A 20,174-nucleotide genomic window follows, 5' to 3' on the forward strand; every position below is an offset into this window, starting at 1 on the left:
CCCAGGAATATGGGACAGGACCTGTATAGAAGAACCCCTTGGGTCCCAGGGTAATAGCTTCCAATTCACACACAGTCTTTGGTAACAATGGATAGTCTCTTTTATTGGCAGATCAGCGACTCCCAACAGTAGTGGCGTCCAGTAGCCGCAACAACAACAGCCAAGCTGTACTTATTACTCCGCTCTCCTCCCACACAGATAATTCCTCCTCTCCTTCCCTCCAAGTCTCTCCTCCGACAGGATGGTCTGGGCTAGGGCTTCAATACCACGTGGCCCACCCCCGAGGTTATCCTCATGGTGGGTCTTGTATTCTCCCCATCACCCCTGGCAGTGGGGTGAGGGGCATTGGTCCACCAAGTCTATAACGCTATCAGCTCTACTAAAAGGAGGCTGAATCTCTCCACTCCTCTCTCTCTGCTCCTGCACTCTGCGCAGGGGAGACCGCGGTCTCCTCCAACTCCTCGGACCGATCCGCAGGACTATTCGACTCACGGTATACTAACTGAACTGCATACTATCGGCATGACTAATCAGCAACTCCAGACTCTCGGTATAACTAACTGGCAGTTCCAGACTCTCGGTGTAACTCACTCTACTCACAGGAGTTGGCTGCTAAATATAGAGCTAGCCCCGCCTCTCGTGATGCCAGCAGAACCTCCCCTCTTGCTCACGCCTCAACGCCTGCATCTACCACTCAGGACAGGGCTATGAAGGGGAAAAACCCATGATGATTACTGGTGCCTGATCTTAACAGGACTTACCACAGTAGAAGGAAGATAGGTATAGCCTGTGCTGTTTACAGGGGGCTACACTCTCCCTATGGTGGAATCCAATGGTTCCCACATGGACCTATTTTTAGCAGACCCATCCTGCGGCGAACCACCTGGGAAACAGCACACAGAACATTGTCGTAATACATGGCATAATGAGGTTGTTCAATACAAGTACACCCGGGTACTCCCAACATGGAGAACCCTACAGATAGTGCTTTGGATCAGGCTTTCTTACCCGCCGTCCATTATGATCCGTGACGGTCACAGCGAACGATTGGACCGGCCCATACTCAGGCCTGTATGTAACACCGTGCATGTAGATACATCTACCTATGCTCCATATCTGTACTAATTCACTAATCTTATCCTCATTGTGATACCCTCCCTGACCGAACTTGGTCCGAAGGTATTCCTGGACTGCCTCCCTGAGCCAACTGTCTCGGTTCTCTTCAATTTCTCTCATGATGGGCTCAGGCACATAGGGATACTCATACCCGTGTGACTGCCGGTATCTAGCGACTATGGCCCGGTCAGCTCGACTTAGTTTGGTGAGTTTGCGGTGCCCTGCCCTGCTCGGCAGTACCCAAAATACAGGCTCCCCTAGAGCTACCTCATCGTACAAGATACTGGGACCTCGAGATACAATCAGTTTCTGTTCTATCTCTCTAAACCGGTGATCTAACTCATCCTCCACCTCCTGCGGAGTGAAAGAACCAGCCGCCCACCAATGATCTACTACATCATTCTTAATTAATAAGAACCGTGTACGGTCCATCCCCTCGTGGTATCTGGTGAACAAAGGCACCCACCATTTGTTGCGGTGTTCGTACTCTGCGGAATGACTAGTGCGTTCTACATCAGACTCTACCTGTGATGATACACCGGACGTACCCGCATCAGTAGATCGCGAGCAATCTCTCCTTCCCTTGGCATTATAATACGTAGTGGGGTTCATTTTGTGCACCACTTTGCTGGTAGACCCAGCCTCTACTGGAGTGTGAGACCCACGGGCCCTCCCTCTAGCTGCTGGAGAAAACGGCACAGGGTTAGACACAGGTACAACACTCGAATACGGTATCTCCCCATCAGACCCTTCATCACTCAGCTCCCAGTCCCGCAAGTCCTTGGAGTATTTGGGGTGTTTACATAACTTATCCCTGGTAGGTCCCGGTGGCACCACTCGTGACGGGGCAGGGGCAGTGGAGCTATGGGCCGGAGCTGGGGGAATGTCCAAGGCATTATCCAGCAAGCGGGTGACACCACGCCAAAGGAACCTGTGCTTAGAGGCACTCCCCACCATACTTCTGGCTTCTCGGGAGGGGCCTCGACTCGGTAGGATAGCCGGGGCAATAGCTGAGTCTATGCTTCGAGAGGAGAACACTCCTCCAGGCCTTCGCTTTCCGGAGAAACCGTAAACGACGTCCTCAGGATCGCCTGCAGAATCTCCACCCGCTCCGTGGTCACACACCGGAAGTGCGTCGAGGACCTGCGGTGGCGGAGCAGCCGGTACACGGTCGAACAAGTAGGCCTCAAGCCTCTCTTTCTCGTTCGCCGGGATTGCGGTCTGCGCCTGGCGGGAGTAAGGTGGTGGTGGAGTTTCCTTACCGCTCCGCTGCTTTTTGATGACATCGGGCTCCTCTAGGATCGTCTCGGTCTCCGTCTCCGCCGCACTGGGAGTCACCACTGCGGTGGGACTCTTACGGGCCTCCGGCCGCACCAGCGCTCGCCGTCGGATGGTTTACGGACTTGTCTGCTCTCTCTTGATGCCTTTGGGGTTGTTCGCCGGTAGGCGCATCGCCACCGATGTCACGCCAATCTCTTCCACTGAAGAAATCACGATCGGTTCCTCCGCTGGGGAGTCACCTGGTTCTTCGGCGATACAACCAATGGGTACAGGTACAAAGTGTTCTCGCTCTGGTACCTCCACTGCGGTCGCGCTCTTCTCTGTTGCCAGCTCACTCAGTTCAATAGCGAGCAGAGCCTTGGTTCCTCCAAATTTGGTATAACGGGGCCCCAGGGCAGTCTTTTCTTTACCTTCCGCCACCTCCGTCAATGTTCCCGGAGAGGCACCCCGCGGGGTTCCGAACAAAGGCCACGGCTCATTCGGCCAAAGGTAAAACGCGCCACATTGAGGGCATCGGGCCCTGGTGCTTGGTACCGCGCCCGGTATCCCGCAGTGGACGCACAAACACTGAATGTATTCGTGCTCAGCTACCTCCACTACCAGTAGGCCTCCTGGTAATTGGTAGATGGAAGTTCTCATCTCGGACATGGTTCGCACAGGGTGGGAACAGCTCAGTGTTCCAGCTCCTTGCTCCTCGAATGCCAGACAAAAGTGAAGCTCTTCGCTCAGGCTTCCGGTCCCTCCCTTCGCTGGGGGGGACTCTCCTGATTGGCTCTCCTTGTGCCCCCTCCCTCTGGTGGAATCCAGAGGTGGGATCTTTTCTTCTTCAGCGTGACGTGACCTGGCTTTCTGACCATTCACGGCACAGGTGGGTGGGCTTTCGGCTTTCGCGCCACTCCGCTCCCCTTGCAAAGAATCCGCGTTTGGCGCAAAATTATTACACATGTCCCGCCACATTCTCCTAATAGTCTCGTGCACAACGCACGTGCTTGCTCCAGGCTTGGCGGGAACCACCATTTTAGATCACTGTTCTGGCTCCGCGGAGCACATGTAGAGATGGACGCCATCTTGGATGAGTCCTCCAAACGCCCATGTGCCCTATCCTCAGTGTCTAACGGGTATCTCGTACCTAAACACTGACTGACTGCCAACTGTGTGTTCTGCATTCTGTCTCTCACTAACTTGAGGTGGCTTGTACCCCAGGCTCAGCGGAACTCCTCTCCTCCATGCACTGTACTCGATGTCTACCATGCAAGTGTTCTGTGGTGCGTGTGTGTGGGTGATAGCTATGGTACCTCTTTTCTAGGTACGGGCGTCTCCTGCTTTTGGCCACTCATAGCGCGGGCCCTGGGCCATGGTCCCTGGACTGGTTAACAGGCTGACCCCCCCAGTTGCCTCACGCTACCTGCCTCAAGGGACTCGGTCAGCTCTAACTATTCACCCTTCCTACGCCACCTCCTATGGGCGCCCATCCTTCTCCAACACTTGCACGGAGAGTGCATCTCACTGTGCCCGTTCCGCCTTGCTATAAGCCGGTCCTGTTCTGACATATATCTCAGCAAAAACCAGAAATAAAATCCCCTTAGCATTATGAAGGAAAAATTGTGAGTGCACAAGTTCTTTAAAGAAAAGCAATAATATACAGTGTGTGTGTGTGTGTGTGTGTGTGTGTGTGTATATATATATATATATATATATATATATATATATATATATATGTAACCCTGCTTCCCCCCTTCCCCCAGACTCTACGGTGGTGTCTAGGGTGCATGAGGGCAGATTACATGCGGTGTGGTGCATACCTGTGAGGAACAGGAGGGCCTGAGCTTCCCGCGATGTTATTGGGGAGCCAGGACCGGGCTTCTGGGGTGGTAGCCTCCATGATCTCTTAGTGGTGCAGCGCCTCCATCTTCTATACTCCCAGGAATATGGGACAGGACCTGTATAGAAGAACCCCTTGGGTCCCAGGGTAATAGCTTCCAATTCACACACAGTCTTTGGTAACAAAGGATAGTCTCTTTTATTGGCAGATCAGCAACTCCCAACAGTAGTGGCGTCCAGTAGCCGCAACAACAATAGCCAAGCTGTACTTATTACTCCGCTCTCCTCCCACACAGATAATTCCTCCTCTCCTTCCCTCCAAGTCTCTCCTCCGACAGGATGGTCTGGGCTAGGGCTTCAATACCCCGTGGCCCACCCCCGAGGTTATCCTCACGGTGGGTCTTGTATTCTCCCCATCACCCCTGGCAGTGGGGTGAGGGGCATTGGTCCACCAAGTCTATAACGCTATCAGCTCTACTAAAAGGAGGCTGAATCTCTCCACTCCTCTCTCTCTGCTCCTGCACTCTGCGCAGGGGAGACCGCGGTCTCCTCCAACTCCTCGGACCGATCCGCAGGACTATTCGACTCACGGTATACTAACTGAACTGCATACTATCGGCATGACTAATCAGCAACTCCAGACTCTCGGTATAACTAACCGGCAGTTCCAGACTCTCGGTGTAACTCAATCTACTCACAGGAGTTGGCTGCTAAATATAGAGCTAGCCCCGCCTCTCGTGATGTCAGCAGAACCTCCCCTCTTGCTCACGCCTGCAGCAGAGTCCAGGCCTGCATCTACCACTCAGGACAGGGCTATGATGGGGGAAAACCCATGAGGATTACTGGTGCCTGATCTTAACAGGACTTACCACAGTAGAAGGAAGATAGGTATAGCCTGTGCTGTTTACAGGGGGCTACATATATATATATACATATACACACATACACACATACACATATACACCGTACACACACTTCTCGTATTTGTTTGTCACAGACACTCACGGCCTTCTCTAATAGAGAGTGAACTTCCAATTGTAGTAGTGTTTTATACCTGTGTTCTAAATGGAGAATTGGCAAGGAGCCAATCTGTGGTGACAGTCCCACATAATCCAGATGGCATGCTGCTAATATATGGGGTTCATGTCATGGCCACTGCCATAAAAAGCAGATATATACTATTTGGACCTTTATGTGACCGATTTCCTACTTTTTTTTTGTTCATGCATTTCCAACATATTTGATAGAATAAAAACATATGTGTTTCAGATTCAATACTTGTTTTATACCCATGCAATATTTATACCCATGCAATAAATATTGGTATCACGGTTCTTTGGGAACTCTAAAATGTTGCTGTCGCAGCACTTTAGGCGTTGTGTTCTCATCTGCCTCACACCTCTTACAGCTGGAATGGAGCTTGACAGTAGTTGAGATAACAGAAAGGGGAGGAGATTCATATTGCATATGTAGCCCTGTGTCGTCCCCCCCCCACTCTCTCTGGAAACATGTTGCTGCTACTACTGATGTCTTGGTGCGTGCATACCTGTGAGGGGTGCAGCAGAGCTGAGAGTCGGCGATGGAGTGGGGACCAGGACAGGATTACGGTGATCCTTATGTTCTTTCCATGGTGATACAGCACCTCCAGACACGGCAGGCTACAGCAAGGTTGCAGGCTGTCCCTACCATGACAGTTCTTCCTCTCCAATACCTCTGGCTAATAGACCGGAACTCAGCCAGGGTTATATAAATGAGGTCTTTATTTGTGGCAACCACTGCAGATGGTGAACAGTGTTGCATATAGTAGAGTAGGGGTCTCAGATCCCTGGATGGTGCTGGTTAGCAGTTAATAGTTGAGGCCTTGTGCCATGCACAGATCTTGCTCTCCCAGCCCCAGGAAGGGCTGAGCTCCTCTCTCTTCCCTTGGGGAAGGACGACTCCCTCACACTACAATTTATAAAGCCTCCTCACTGCTGCAAAAGGGGAGGGCACAGGGTCTGCACCAGGATTGGCTGCAACACAGACCCCATGACACCACCTCTCTGGCCACTCAGGGAGGCTGTGTGAGGGAGTGGGGGTAAACCCCACAGAATTGCCTGTCACGGCCTGCAGCTACTAGGACTTACGTGACAGGAGGGGCAGAAAGATAGCTGGACCAGCCATGGCTATACATATATAATATTACTACAGGCACTGCTTATCAAAGTTAATATATTTTTTGCCATTAGGGTCTGCAACACCTTTAACATTGCGGCTTTCAGCAATTTTCACGTTCTTTCGATACACAAAAGAATATATGTTTTTGGCTTTTCATGTGACATTGACAGATATTAATCTGAGCAAAATGTTTTTGAAATCACGTTCCAGTTGTATCAAAGTAGGATGCCAGCTAATTTAGCTCATCATTCCTCATAGGTATGCATTTAGCTGGTATATTTAAGATAGTGTTGGCAACTTCAGTAACTTATTTAGCTGATTATTTACAAAAGAGTATTTAGTAGGGTGAAAATAATTAAATATGGAGCAATTTTTCTAATACACATTTTCACCCCAGTGCAAAGCAGTGCTATTGCTAGCTTTCCAACACACTGTCTCCCCATATTTTTGTGTGCCATTTTGGGATAGCAATATGATTTCTGGGTCAGCATCATTCTGACCAGCCAGTAAAAAGCCACAACACCATTGTTAGTATTGGTTTATTTCAGCAAGCATCCTGATTTTCTTTAATAAAAGATGGCACACAAAGTTCATCAGAAATCAGAGTGTTTACAGAGATCAAAATAGTTCCTTTCTGTTTCAGGAGCACCCACAGGTCCATAATGGAAAAAAATAGGAGGGATTGTTTCTCCAATATTAAGACCCTTATTCAGTAAGGTGTGATAGTGCAGATGACGAGCTATTGCATGAAAAGTCCCATTGACTTTTGGGGGCTTTTCATGGGCTAGCACGCCACCTGCGCTATCACACCTTACAGAATAAGGGCCTAACTCTTTATATACCTGTCTACTGTTCCCAAAAAGTTATATGTTGGAGGATAATAGATAAACCCAGGTGACAACCTTACCTTTTTGTGACCAAAAAAGTGTATTCTAGTGTTATTGTGTCTGGCTAGTCCTGTACCAAGAACTGCTTAGCTTTGCAACCGCAAGATACCCAAAGTTTTATAATGTTACACTTTAGCAACAATAGCTTGCTATCTGATTTATTGACTTTTAAGCACAGTACATAAATTTTAATGCAGTTAATTGCATACAAGCGTTGCAGAAATAAAATGATGTGGAATAGTTACAGCACATCATATAGCTTTTGATGACATTCTGAAAGAGCCTCTTGGTTAAGAGTTTTTGTACACGTAGAAAACATGCTTGTATTTAAAAAAAATCCCGGCATAGTATTTTAATGTTTAAAGTCAAACAGGCAAGTCACTGTAATGTGAACCAGAAGACATTGATCATGTCTAATTAGCAAATATAAAACCTTTGCTTCTACCCCTATGCAACATTTTCCTCTTTTATGTGTGCGATCACTATGAATTTTCTGTTTATTTTTAAATACAGTAGATGTAGCCGCGTTAGCCCAGTTGCGATTGTGCAAAAGGAAGAGCGTAGTACTCTCAAAAGCTTGTCCTAAAATACCAATTGCTAGTCCAAACAAAAAAGGTTTCACCTAATACTGTTTAGTTTTGGAATCTGAAGGACAGAGAGTTTCTAACAGTGATTCAAATTGACAATAACAACCTATTCAGTTTCACTGTACCTGAAATTATCCAACTAAACAACAATGTTTGATGTAGCACTCCAAGGCCTTCAGTGACTAGGCTACAAATCCACGTTCTGGTCCTGAAGAAGATTTTAATGTCATTCATTTGAATGCTGCTGAACACTTTTTCAACACAGGGAAGACATTGTCACAGCATAATGCAGTGTTTCTTAACTCTTTCCTCAGTACACCCCACATATTTTAGGAATAAAATAGACTAAGCTCTCATGTGTAGGGCCCTCATTACCTTCTGTATCTGTTGACGCTTGTTTGTCCTTATTTATATTTCTACTGTATGTCATTTTGTTGATGTAATTGTACCCTCATTGTACCCCACTGCTAAATATACTGGTGCTTTTCAAATAAACAATGGTAATAATAGTTCATTAGTAAGCACAATATATTATAAGTGCATGTTTGATTGATTACTAGCTATAACTAAAATGTCGCTTGACTGGGGTATCCCAAGGAGAGGATTGAGAAACACAGCATATGGAATAGAGGCCCCAGATGGCATCTTAAAGCTGCTCTTCTTGAATATTCTGCTATACTGAACTCTAGACAACATAGGGCCCTTTGTATAATGTCTTTATGCTGCTATATTATGGAGTGCAGTAAAATTAGGACACTAGGATGTTCTGTAGTACTAAAGTATAAACAAAATAAAGGCACGTTCTCTTCTAGAGATACATTGGGTGAAAACATTTTTTAATCTAAAGTGAATATGTAATCCATAGACATACAGTAATTAAGATAAGAAGATGTAACCAGTAAGATCACCTGTCCAAATGTACCTTTCCTACTGATAGGTGACATATACATTGAGTTAATTTGTTTTCTAAGGTAGGGGAGGGGGACTTTGTTTTTAATATGCTAGAAACATTTGATGGCAAGTGAGGAATACTTAGTCCACACAGCCTCCCCCACTCTGCTGTGAAACTGTTTAATGCATCTACTGTACTACCCTTTCAGTGACGAAGTACTGCATCACTTTACCCAAGGCCTGCCATCCTCTAGTCTCACAATATGACCTCTTTCTCTGGAAATATTGACACCATTCATGCATTTGAACGTTTATTTCAGATCTTCCCTCTTTTTCAGACCGTGTAAATATTGATGTTGTATGATTTAAAGCAGCACTCTCATCTACTCGTTTTATTTTTACACCCTACAGGATGGGAAACGGGGGTGTTCACCAGAGCTGAAATACTCTATTTTGTGCTCCAGAGACCCCCTGATTCCCAAGATACTTAAAAGGAAAAGTACCAGGTTTAAATCTCTCCCCCTCCCCCCCAGAGGAAACAAAATGGCTGCCAAATCTCAGGCCAGTGGGAAGCCGCAACATCATCAGTTGCAGCTTCATATTTTACGGACAAAAAAAACCAGGAAGAAATCCCAGTAACTGTACTGGTAAATATCCTGGGAACCAGGGTGTACCTGTATCTAAAAACGGCAAGTTTAACTCTCTGGAGGACCCCCTATTTCCAATACTGTAAAAAAAAAAAAAAAAAAGTGGGGTCACTCGGGAATTTCTGCTTTTAAGTATTCACCATTTCAATTAATTTTCTAGTCTTTTTTGCATGCATTTCATTTTGTAAAGCTTTGCACAATGTGTCTGCCGCACTTATCTACCTTGTATTCACCCCTTTGTTTCCTCCCTCAATATCAACATTTGGTGCAAGAGTTTTATCCTCTGCAGATCCTGCCATTTGGAACAGACTTCCTGTATCTCTCTGCCTCATTGACTCTTCATCTCTTTTCACATCTCATCCTGAAACACATCTTTTCTCGCTTGCCTATGGTTCTTAATTTCTCTTTCCCTCTGTTATTGGCCCCTTGACTGATTGAATGCTTTAATACCTTCAGCACACACACACTACTCTTTTCAATAATTATCATCATAAACTGCTGATTTCTATTTCCATTTTTTCATTGCAAAAAAAAAAAAAAAAAAGCATTTTTAAATTTAGGTTTAAATAAGAGGTACTAAATAAAAAAAAAATTGTGATTACAGTAGGTCTTTTGTTGCACAAATTGATTTAATCTCATGTTATTTAATGCGGTTTTATAGGGCAAATAAACGGCAGTGTAGCAGTGGACACACATGCATCATAAACATTCACTTTTTCTACTATTCTGGTCTCTCCATTAACCCTTTGAGTGGTGAGGGCCCCTCAGTATAACAGCCCACCCGGCACTTTGCGATCACGGGACCGGTCCTCGGGGAGTGATCAAGGCGTCTTTCTCTTCCTGTCCCATAGCTGCTAGGTTGCGTTCAGGGCTCCATAATTGCGCGGAACACGATCTCCCCTAGAAAACAAGCAAATGGTATAGGACATGGCTGCTACGTCATGGATCCCTGGAGTGCCATACCCCATAACATGGTAACTACATCATGGGGCAACTAAAGGGTTGAAATGACAGTCCCTAGGTCCAACCTGAACCAATAGCAGTTATATGTTTAGTAGGTTATTGACACATTTAAAACAATTAGACAGGTATAAGTCCATAGTAACCAAATGCATTGGATCATTTCACAGTCTTCTTTTAATCTGTTTTATCAGAAATATTTGACTATACTGTACATGCCAATTGTTTATCCACATTTTTTTTCATAAACTAATTTATACTACCATCATTTGCTAATGCTAAATAGATACAGGGAAAGAACAATAGTAACTGGATAATAGTCCAAAGAATCAGGAGCTGTGGAAAATAGAAACAATTTTTTTCCAGTGAAAAATAAATAACAATTGGATTTATGGGATGACCGAATCTTTCTACTGAATTACATTGACACTTAGTTTAAAACAAAATTGCTTGCTTTTTAGGACTGCAATGCAATGTGTTGCAGATCCCACAGGCAGCAAAGGGTTCTGCCGCTCTGCACAACTTATTTATTTATCAGATGTTTTACCAGGAAATAATACATTGAGAGTTACAATACATCTCGATCTCAAGTATGGTCTATATGCAGCATTATTACAGCACAATGGCAATTTAACACTGTAACGCCAATCCTTAAAGCCAATGTGTCCATCAGTTTTAGGATAAGTGTATCATTGTTATAATTATCATTTTGTTCAGCAACTGATGTGTGTGAGGTCCCATAGATGAAGGGCTGTGATTGATCTACTTCAGACACTAGAGGGCAGTAGAAGCAAATGGAGCAGAAAGGTGAAAAAGCACTGCAGATTGCAAACATTTGATATCAGATATTTGTGCCTATGTATTACAAGATTAAAAAAAAATTGCTGTAGAATTGATGCTAAAAGAAGTATAGAGAGCATGCTTCTCTAAGTATCAGAGTCTTAAGATATTTTGTGCCTATCGTGTTCCGTGTGCATCAGTTTGTGATTTGGGGAATGGTTAAACGTACATATTGTTAAGGAATAGATCAAATTCTGCATCTGGGAACCTTCATTTTGTTTTTTAATTATTAGTACCTAAATCGCTATCGTTTTAGAAGAAGACTTCCAAGGTCTTGAAGCTCATACACTAACTACAGTTTATAGTTTTGAATAAATGCCATATTGATCCATCCAAAGGTATTGAGTCCGGCAATAAATTAGTTTTCTTAAAGTCCTCTTTTTTTATTTTGTTACTACAGCTGTTCACCCCAATCCCTCTCAAGAAACAGGCCATTTCCCCCCAATTTAAGTCACCTAATTTATGTCACTAAGACCTCTTGTTAGAAGTCCATACTGTACATCATTATTTTTGTATGATGAATTCTTCGTTGTTGCTCTGTAAATACATAAGGCCAACGCATGGTATTTTAGCTACTACACTGGGAAGGAAAAGTAACAAAAAATGGTTAGCCTACCCCTATTATTTAGATTATTTTATCTTATAATCAATACTATATGCAAATATGTAAAATATGTAAAATACCACATACTCAAGCATTATATTTTACTGCGTCTCCTGTACATGCAGTATTTTTTCTGCCACAACGATCATACAGTATAGTATTTGAGGGAATGAGAAAAATATGTATTAAGTTAAACAGTTCAAAGTTCTAGTAGCCATATTGGTCCTGGACAAAAAACAGGCTTGCTATTGGTTGTGATGCCCTTTAGTGCACCAACATTAGAGTCTTTCTTAAATGAAATTACAGAGCTTTTAAACCCTCCTAAATGTCCTCAAGTGTAGGGGTATAGTGTACACTTGAAGAAGAAACTGACGAGGTTTCAAAAGCTCTGTACACTATTGTAATCTTTTAATAAAATGTAATGTTTGTCCACAAAAAGGTATCACAACCAACATCAAATCAAATAAACATAAAGGTAACTCGTAACAAACCATGTCATATGATTGTGGTTTTATTTGTGAATAAATTATTTATGACTAGAGGGGACATTATATTCTTTTTAGGGATGGGCCGACTTCCATCCCACCTTACCACTTAAGGTGCTAGCCATAGTGCAGCCTATCACTGAGGCTTCACTAGAGCTAGCACCTTACTACTGAGGCTCCACTATGGCTAGCACCTTACCACTGAGGCTCCACTAGGGCCAGCACCTTACCACTGAGGCTCCACAAGGGCTAGCACCTTACCACTGAGGCTTCACTATGTCTAGCACCTTACCTGAGGCTTCACTATGTCTAGCACCTTACCACCGAGGCTCCACTAGGGCCAACACCTTACCACTGAGGCTCCACTAGGGCTAACACCTTACCACTGAGGCTCCACTATGGCCAGCACCTTACCACTAGGGCTAACACCTTACCCACCGAGGCTCCACTAGGGCTAACACCTTACCACTGAGGCTCCACTAGGGCCAGCACCATACCACTGAGGCTTCACTAGGGCTATATGACAGAGTGTCACAGTGAGTAAAGACACTGACTCTGAAAATCATGACATTGAGCCTTGTTCAAATCCTTATCTCAGCTCCTTGTAAACTTGGCCAAGTCACTTTATCTCCCTGTGCGTCATACACCAAAATGTAGGTGTAAGCTCTAAGAGGCAGGGACATGTGTCTGTGTGTATAACAAAAACAATCCTATGTAAATTCTAATATATGACATCATCAGTGCTATATAAGAACAAAATATTATTATTTCATTTCTTGGCAGCTTGGATTTACTTGGATGGTAATAAACAACAGCAAAGAATACCAATTGTATGGAACATGTGCTGCGTTTCTCTTTAGTTTATTGTTGGAGGATGGTGTTGGAGAGTTTGTGAGTGCAGGAATTTGAGCTCCCCTGATGTTGTCAAGATAAACCTTGTCTTCTCACAGTCAAATCTGAAAATGCAAATTGTGTTATTTGATATATGTAAAATACAAATGGAAGTGGATGTTACGGATAATGCTTGATTGCCTTGACAGTAAGATGAAATTCTGGAGAAAAAAATTAAATCACAAATGCTATTTAGTAAAGAACAATGCAAGGAAATTGTCTTTAATTAGTTCACAGTTGGAGATCTGTTTGAGCTTCTTGTTGTAGTTAAGTCTTTCATTTAAGTGGAAGCAGCTAGATACATTTGCCAATGGGGTGGGGAGGAGGGGGAGAGAACGCATTAGAATACGTCTTCAAAACAATCTCATGACATAACCAATAGGCATTGTTTAGTAATATTAAGTACCTGTGTGTACGTTTATATGTTTATGTTTAAATGCGTGCAAATGTTGCCTATATCCGGTTTATCTATGTGTAGTAAGTATTTGTGAGCTGTATTTTTATATACAGTACATTATTTAATATACTGTAACTAAAGAAAGGCTTCTGTTAAGTTTACATTCCAAAATATAGATTGTGAACAAATTGACTCTCTTTCTTTGCTTTTGCATACACCCTGGTGTAGGAGATATATGAAGATAGAAATATGGCTCAGTCCCTCAAACCCACCTTAGCAAACTTGACACCCTCTACAATTCAATTTGTCGTTTTGTTCTCCAATGCAACTATAACACACATCACTGCGAAATGCTCAAAGAACTAGATTGGTTATCACTCGAGTCTGGCACAAAGTTCACCTTTCCTGTCTTGCCTTCAAATACTTTATGGGCAAGCTACCCAGCTACCTGAACAAGCTCCTCACCCCTACCACATTCAGCACCTATCACCTGAGATCAGACTCCAAAAGACTGTTCATGGTCCCAAGGCTCAACAAAGTATCCGGACGTTCCTCCTTTTCTTACCGTGCACCCCAAAACTGGAACAACCTACCAGAGACTCTTACATCCACCACCAGTCTTTCAAATCTAAGGCTGTCACACATTTTAATCTGGTCTGTAACTGTTTCATACGCCCATAATATAAATTATCTTTAACTGTGCATGCAATGTCTTGTATATAATGTATACCCTGCTCATTATGTAACTGTATTTGTAAACATGTATTATTTGTCTTAACTCTGTGCCCAGGACATACTTGAAAACGAGAGGTAACTCTCAATGTATTACTTCCTGGTAAAATATTTTATAAATAAATAAACAAATTAACCACTTCATTCTGGTAGACCTTTTATGGGCATTATGCATTTTTCTAATTTGCAAAGCCAGGTGACCTGGATTCAGTAGGTAACTACATTACGGGGCCTGTGTACTAAGCGTTGCAAATAGACATTTTGGCATAAAATTGACACAGGGAAATCACATTTTATTGCACTTGTGTGGGTCTATGACACCTAGGCTTCAAAAATGTTTTTAGTCAGCTATATTGGTGCACACGAAAATGGGATGTGCATGACGCAGAGATGTAAATGGTACAGGTATGTACTAAAACAAAATTGTATCTGTGCCACGAAATAGTTGAACCTGCTTTAAAATTGTCCTCCAAGTTCAACCTGGTGTAAGTCTTGTATGTATATCTTTATTTATATTGCACCATTTATGTACATAGCGCTTCACAGCGGTAGTACACGTGATATAATAATATTGTAGCGATATATAGAGAAAGATATAGAATGGATACGAATTGAGCAAATACTCTCTTAGAAAGACAAAGCTTGTTGTTAAAGAAAAAACTTGCCACTGAAGAAAAGAGTCCTGTTGTAACAGTCCACACTTTTAGAAATTAGGCAGCGCCGATAGGGAATGCACCCGCTCTCGTCTTTGCGGTGAAGGAGCTGCTCTCGTCCTTAAAGTAACGTAGAGTATGAACCAGATTAGTCTCCGCCTCTCTCTCGTCACTTGGTCATTTATCGCTTGCTGTTCCGATCTGAACGAACACCGGTTAAGGAATGCACCTGCTCCCGGTTTGTATCTTTCAGTAGTCACGTGACATCAGACAGGGAGGTTCTTTGGAGATCGTTACACCTGGCTTGTAAAATAACACACTATCAGTTGCTATGCGTTTCGTATTATCAGATACTTCTTCAGGTATCTGATGATACGAAACGCGCAGGAACTAATAGTGTGTTATTTTTAACATTTCTTCTTTATATTTAGTGATTTAAGATCCTCTAAAGGCTTCCTGTTTCTAATACACTTAGAAAACGAGGCTGAGCGGTGCATAATCATCTGTAAGCAGTACAAGCCAGGTGTAACGATCTCCAAAGAAACTCCCTGTCTGATGTCACGTGACTACTGAAAGCTGCAAACCGGGAGCAGGTGCATTCCTTAACCGGTGTTCGTTCAGAGTGGAACAGCAAGCGGTAAACGACCAAGTGACGAGAGAGAGGCAGAGACTAATCTGGTTCATACTCTACGTTACTTTAAGGACGGGAGCAGCTCCTTCAACGCAAAGCCGAGAGCGGGTGCATTCCCTATCGGCGCTGCCTAATTTCTAAAAGTGTGGACTGTTAAAACAGGACTCTTTTCTTCAGTGGCAAGTTTTTTCTTCAACAACAAGCTTTGTCTTTCTAAGAGTGGTATTTGGTCAATTTGTATCCATTCTATATCTTTCTCTATATATTACTACAATATTATGCTGTGTGGCACCGTGTGTGCTTTTTATTTGAATTTGATATCATAAATTTTATTAATCCTCCTTATACTATGTGATTTTTGTGCTGATAATTTTTATATATTGCACTTTGTCTTGATGCTGTGAGCCATCATTCTTAATTTGCTTCATTTTTTCACTAACCCTTTAATAACCCTAGTAATCTGAGTTTTTTGGGGTTGATTGTACAATCAGTTTGGAGCGCATTAACTTATCCTTTGTAGATCATGTGATATAATAATATAATGCATAATGTGAATAAGCGCTTCAGGCATAAAACTAACATTAGGCAAGGGAGTTCCTGGCCCGAAGAGCTTACAATTTAAGTATTAAGTCTGTTTATATTGAATTAGGGTGTAATAAAAACGTTATTTGACAGATGGTTTATTATATAGATTAACAGAATGTATAATTTTCACAGTATGGCTATTCTAAATAATTTTACACTAATAATTTATATTGACTAATATTAATTCTAAGTACCAAATACACATTATTTTGTTTTCATTTAAATTGTATCAATCAGGCATGATCTATTCGCGAAACTTAATTTCAAACAAACTGTGTGTCATATGTATGAAGTCCGGTATTGACCTTCATACACACAACACACCTTATGAAGGTTTGTGCTACTTGTATATCTCTATTTATATCGCGCCATCCCTGTACATAGTGGTTTCCAGCAGTACTAAACGTGACATAATAGGAATAAGCGCTTCATACATACAAGTAGACTTTAAGGAAAAGGAGTCCCTGCCACAAAGAGCTTGCAATCTAAGTGCTTTTTAGCACGACAATTTTGCTGCACCAAAAAAAAATCGAATGTGATCATTGTGCATAGACAGATCCCACATCTTCATCGTCTGGAAATCCTGACCAGTGTCTTAAGAGCATATTGTGGCTGGATCTCCTTTACAGAAACAAGGGAAATGAGTACATTTGTTCATTGTTTTGTTGGTAGTTCAGACACAAGTTTTGATTTTTGTGTATATTTGCACAGTGTTTATTTTTTTAATCTTATTTAACTTTAAAATAAAAATGTATTGCCTTTAAAATTGTATAAATGGTCAGTCCCATTTCGCAAAATGTATTGGAATTTCTATACAAAGGGACAAAACTAAAAGCACCCAACTTCTCTAGTGCTTTATAGTTAGTCTCAAAAGCTTATATACAGCTGAACCCCGTTATAATGCGGTCCTCGGGGTCCACAGAATGAGACTGCATTATAACCGGCATCGCATTATAAAATTTTGCCGTGCTAGGACTTACCGGCATCTGCAGCTCTCTCCTCTCTACTGCTCTCTCCTCTCTGCAGCTCTCCCTGCTTCATCAGGCTGAGTCCACGTGCGTGGCACTTATGTAGACTTTTGAGCGCATATCCTGTATGATATGGTATAATTTATACATTATTTTATTTTACTTTTTATTATAATGTATAAATTATTATTATATTTATTTTATAATTTATACATTATTATATCCTGTGGCTTAGCAGGTAGGGAATTGGTACTAGCATGTGAAAGGTCCTGGGTTCGATTCCTGCATGTGTATTATATAAAATGTATTCATGTTCAATTCCCACATGGTGTGTGTCCGTTAGCAATAAAGCATTGAATGTTTAAAAAAAAAAAGATGTTTTTAAATCGGGAGCCACGCTCAGACTGCGTTATATGCAGATCCGCGTTGTAGCGGATCACGCTATAACGGAGTTGAGCTGTACATCCATAAAATAAATAATAATGTGGTGAAACGTTTAAGATGTATTTAATGGCTTTGAAATGTAAGTCTAAATACAGAACTATTGGCAGTTTCAGTATGTTATCAGGCTAGTAAATTACATTTAAATTTAAAATTTCACTGCCATTTATATCAGCCAGAGAGCGATGTGGCGGCCATGTGCTCGCTGCTGAAGTGGTCACATGACCACAAATTCTGGAGATCCCGTGGCACCTGCAGCACCCAAAAACTGAGATGCCCCTTGCTTTTCCCCCAGAACAATGAAACTGATTGCCGGTGGAGAGTGCGTGGCCTCTGTAACTGTCTTTTCCACACTGTCACATCTCAGTGTGTTCGATAGGTTACCATAGTAACTTCAGAAACTCAAGGTTTTGAAGAGCAGGATATGCTAACATTATGATTTAAACCCATATTGGCTTCTGTGGTAGGGGGGGGGAGGGAGGGGGTGTTCTTTAATACACAGTTCTGTATTCACTTGGGCCATTTTTTCATTTACAAGCGCAAAAGCCTTCTTCACAAGTTTGCCTCAGGCACTTCAGAACATATTGAACAGGAGGCGTCTGCGTCAAGTTTACTCTGAATGCGTTCATATATCCCCTACAAAGATTACCTTCCTGTGGGTGAGACTGTGAGGCTGATTTTGAATAAAGTCTGTAGCTATTTTGATCCTGTCCACATGTTTGTACGCTCCAGGCTTGTACCCACGTAAGATCTAAAGTTCTACAGCTTTAAGAAATATAAGAAAAAACACATATTACAGCTTTATGGAACAACAACAAAAAAAAAAAGTGGGGGAGGGTTACAGGAACACAAAAAGAAAAAAAGATGTGGGGGACACCATTACATATCACAACGTGTATTCCATGCAGGGTCAGGGATTCCAAAGAGAAGCGAGGAGACCTTGTTTATCCTAAAGGACCGCAGTATGTTGATTAAGGCCTGGAATACCTGCATGGGCTATCAATGGCTGCCAGACTCTCTGGAATGTAGCCGTAGAGTAAGTGTCGCTTATGAGGCACGTCAATATTTCCATTTGACAGATGAACCCGATCTTATTCCTTATTTTGGGTAAGGTGTACCTGGCATTCTGTTTCCACAGGGAGGCTAGTTCAACTCTTGTTGCAATGGCTACATTTGAAATGAATTTATTTTCTGCTCTTGAGAAATCACTGTGGGATCTGCTTAAAAGAAACAACCATGATCTTTTAATGGATTATTCTGTTTATTTACTTGCGTATCATTCACAAGCTAATTTTGTTTTGTAAACAATTGTAACACCTTTAATCATGGAACCTCCCCCAATAGTTTTTTTCATGAAAAAATATTTACATTTGACTTTTTTTTTTAACGCCTTTTTGAGAAAATCCTCCCTAGAAATGACTTGGTGTGCATGTAATCAATAGACAGTAAAACCATTTCTTCCTGTGTGTGAAACTTATTAACACTTCTGGAATTGCAAACACACGGGAGAAAATGGGCAAGTGACCTTGATATATTGATGCTAAGAGATACAATATGTTATAATGCTACTTCCCAATGCTAGGGAACAGGTCAACTCCAGATTTCCTTCCTGTGGTGAGCTTGTGGGGCTAATTTGAAGTTGAAAACTTCCATTGACTTGAATGGTAGTTTTCCATGAGTGGCCGCGTCAGACTTTATAGAATCAGCCCATGTCTGTCTCTTTAGGCTTTTGTTTCAGTGGCTTCTTTTGTTGTGAAGTGGCTTAATGCACAGTTTATGGTGCAGTAACTTACAGTACATGGAATAGAATGGATGGAGGACGTTCCTGCTGTGTTATTAATCAGGATTTCGTTCACCAGGTCCTATTCTGTAGTGATGTTAATATGCTTCCAATAAATTAGAAAGCATGACCACTAAATTATTTTATTTTTGTACCCAGATTAAGATGTACTAGTTAAATGTTAATGTGTTGTTAGCTGTGTGTTACCCTACTTCACAATATAATAAATAGAGGAGCATGTCTCTGTACTTCTTAATGTTCGTATCTCTGTACCGGGATCTGTTTATATGGCCAGCTGTCTGTTGTGGTTTTTTTTTATAGTTGAATAACACCTTGTCATTCAACTGCAAGAACGGCATTTAGTATTTATGCACATACTACATTTCCCTGTTTTCATGGATTACTGTAGTTCTCACATGTCCAAAAACAGCATTTTACAGATGTAGCGGCTGTTATTGTGCGCCATGATGTACTGTGACACAGTTACTGCATTGTACAGAAATTGGAGCACTCACGATACTGTAGATATTCTTCCATGGGTGCACATTGTCCAGCCAGCCAGCAAAACATGTATATATCAGAAAAAATAACTACTGTGGCATTCCAATGGTCTTATACAAATACACCATTTATTAAAAAAGGATCAAAGATGCTGATCCTGTGTGAATAAATTGTGTATCTTTATTTGGATAAGACCATTGGAGGGCCCCTGCTGTTCTTTTTTTAAGAGCCATTTCCATAACTTTTTGTGTAACTTGTACTGTATTTGAGACTAGGAATACGGTATGCAGTTAGGTTTAGCGTTTCATATATAACCCGA

The 20,174-nt window shown here is 42.3% G+C and overlaps 1 protein-coding gene across 4 annotated transcripts in view; it reads left to right on the top strand.

The window, feature by feature from the left end:
- Window positions 1-20,174, top strand: part of CCDC178 (coiled-coil domain containing 178) — a 387,874-nt gene that overhangs the window by 188,031 nt on the left and 179,669 nt on the right. The window contains exon 18 of one of the 4 annotated variants that reach the window (XM_075584653.1): window positions 11,091-11,128. The exons of the other annotated variants lie outside the window; for them this stretch is intronic. Within the exon in view, the coding sequence (XP_075440768.1) occupies window positions 11,091-11,108 (18 nt within the window). The 3' untranslated portion in view covers window positions 11,109-11,128. Of the gene's footprint in view, window positions 1-11,090; window positions 11,129-20,174 lie in introns of those variants that run through there. 4 annotated transcript variants of the gene reach the window in all.

Source organism: Ascaphus truei, chromosome 2 (genome assembly GCF_040206685.1).
Source record: "Ascaphus truei isolate aAscTru1 chromosome 2, aAscTru1.hap1, whole genome shotgun sequence".
NCBI classification, from domain to species: domain Eukaryota; kingdom Metazoa; phylum Chordata; class Amphibia; order Anura; family Ascaphidae; genus Ascaphus; species Ascaphus truei.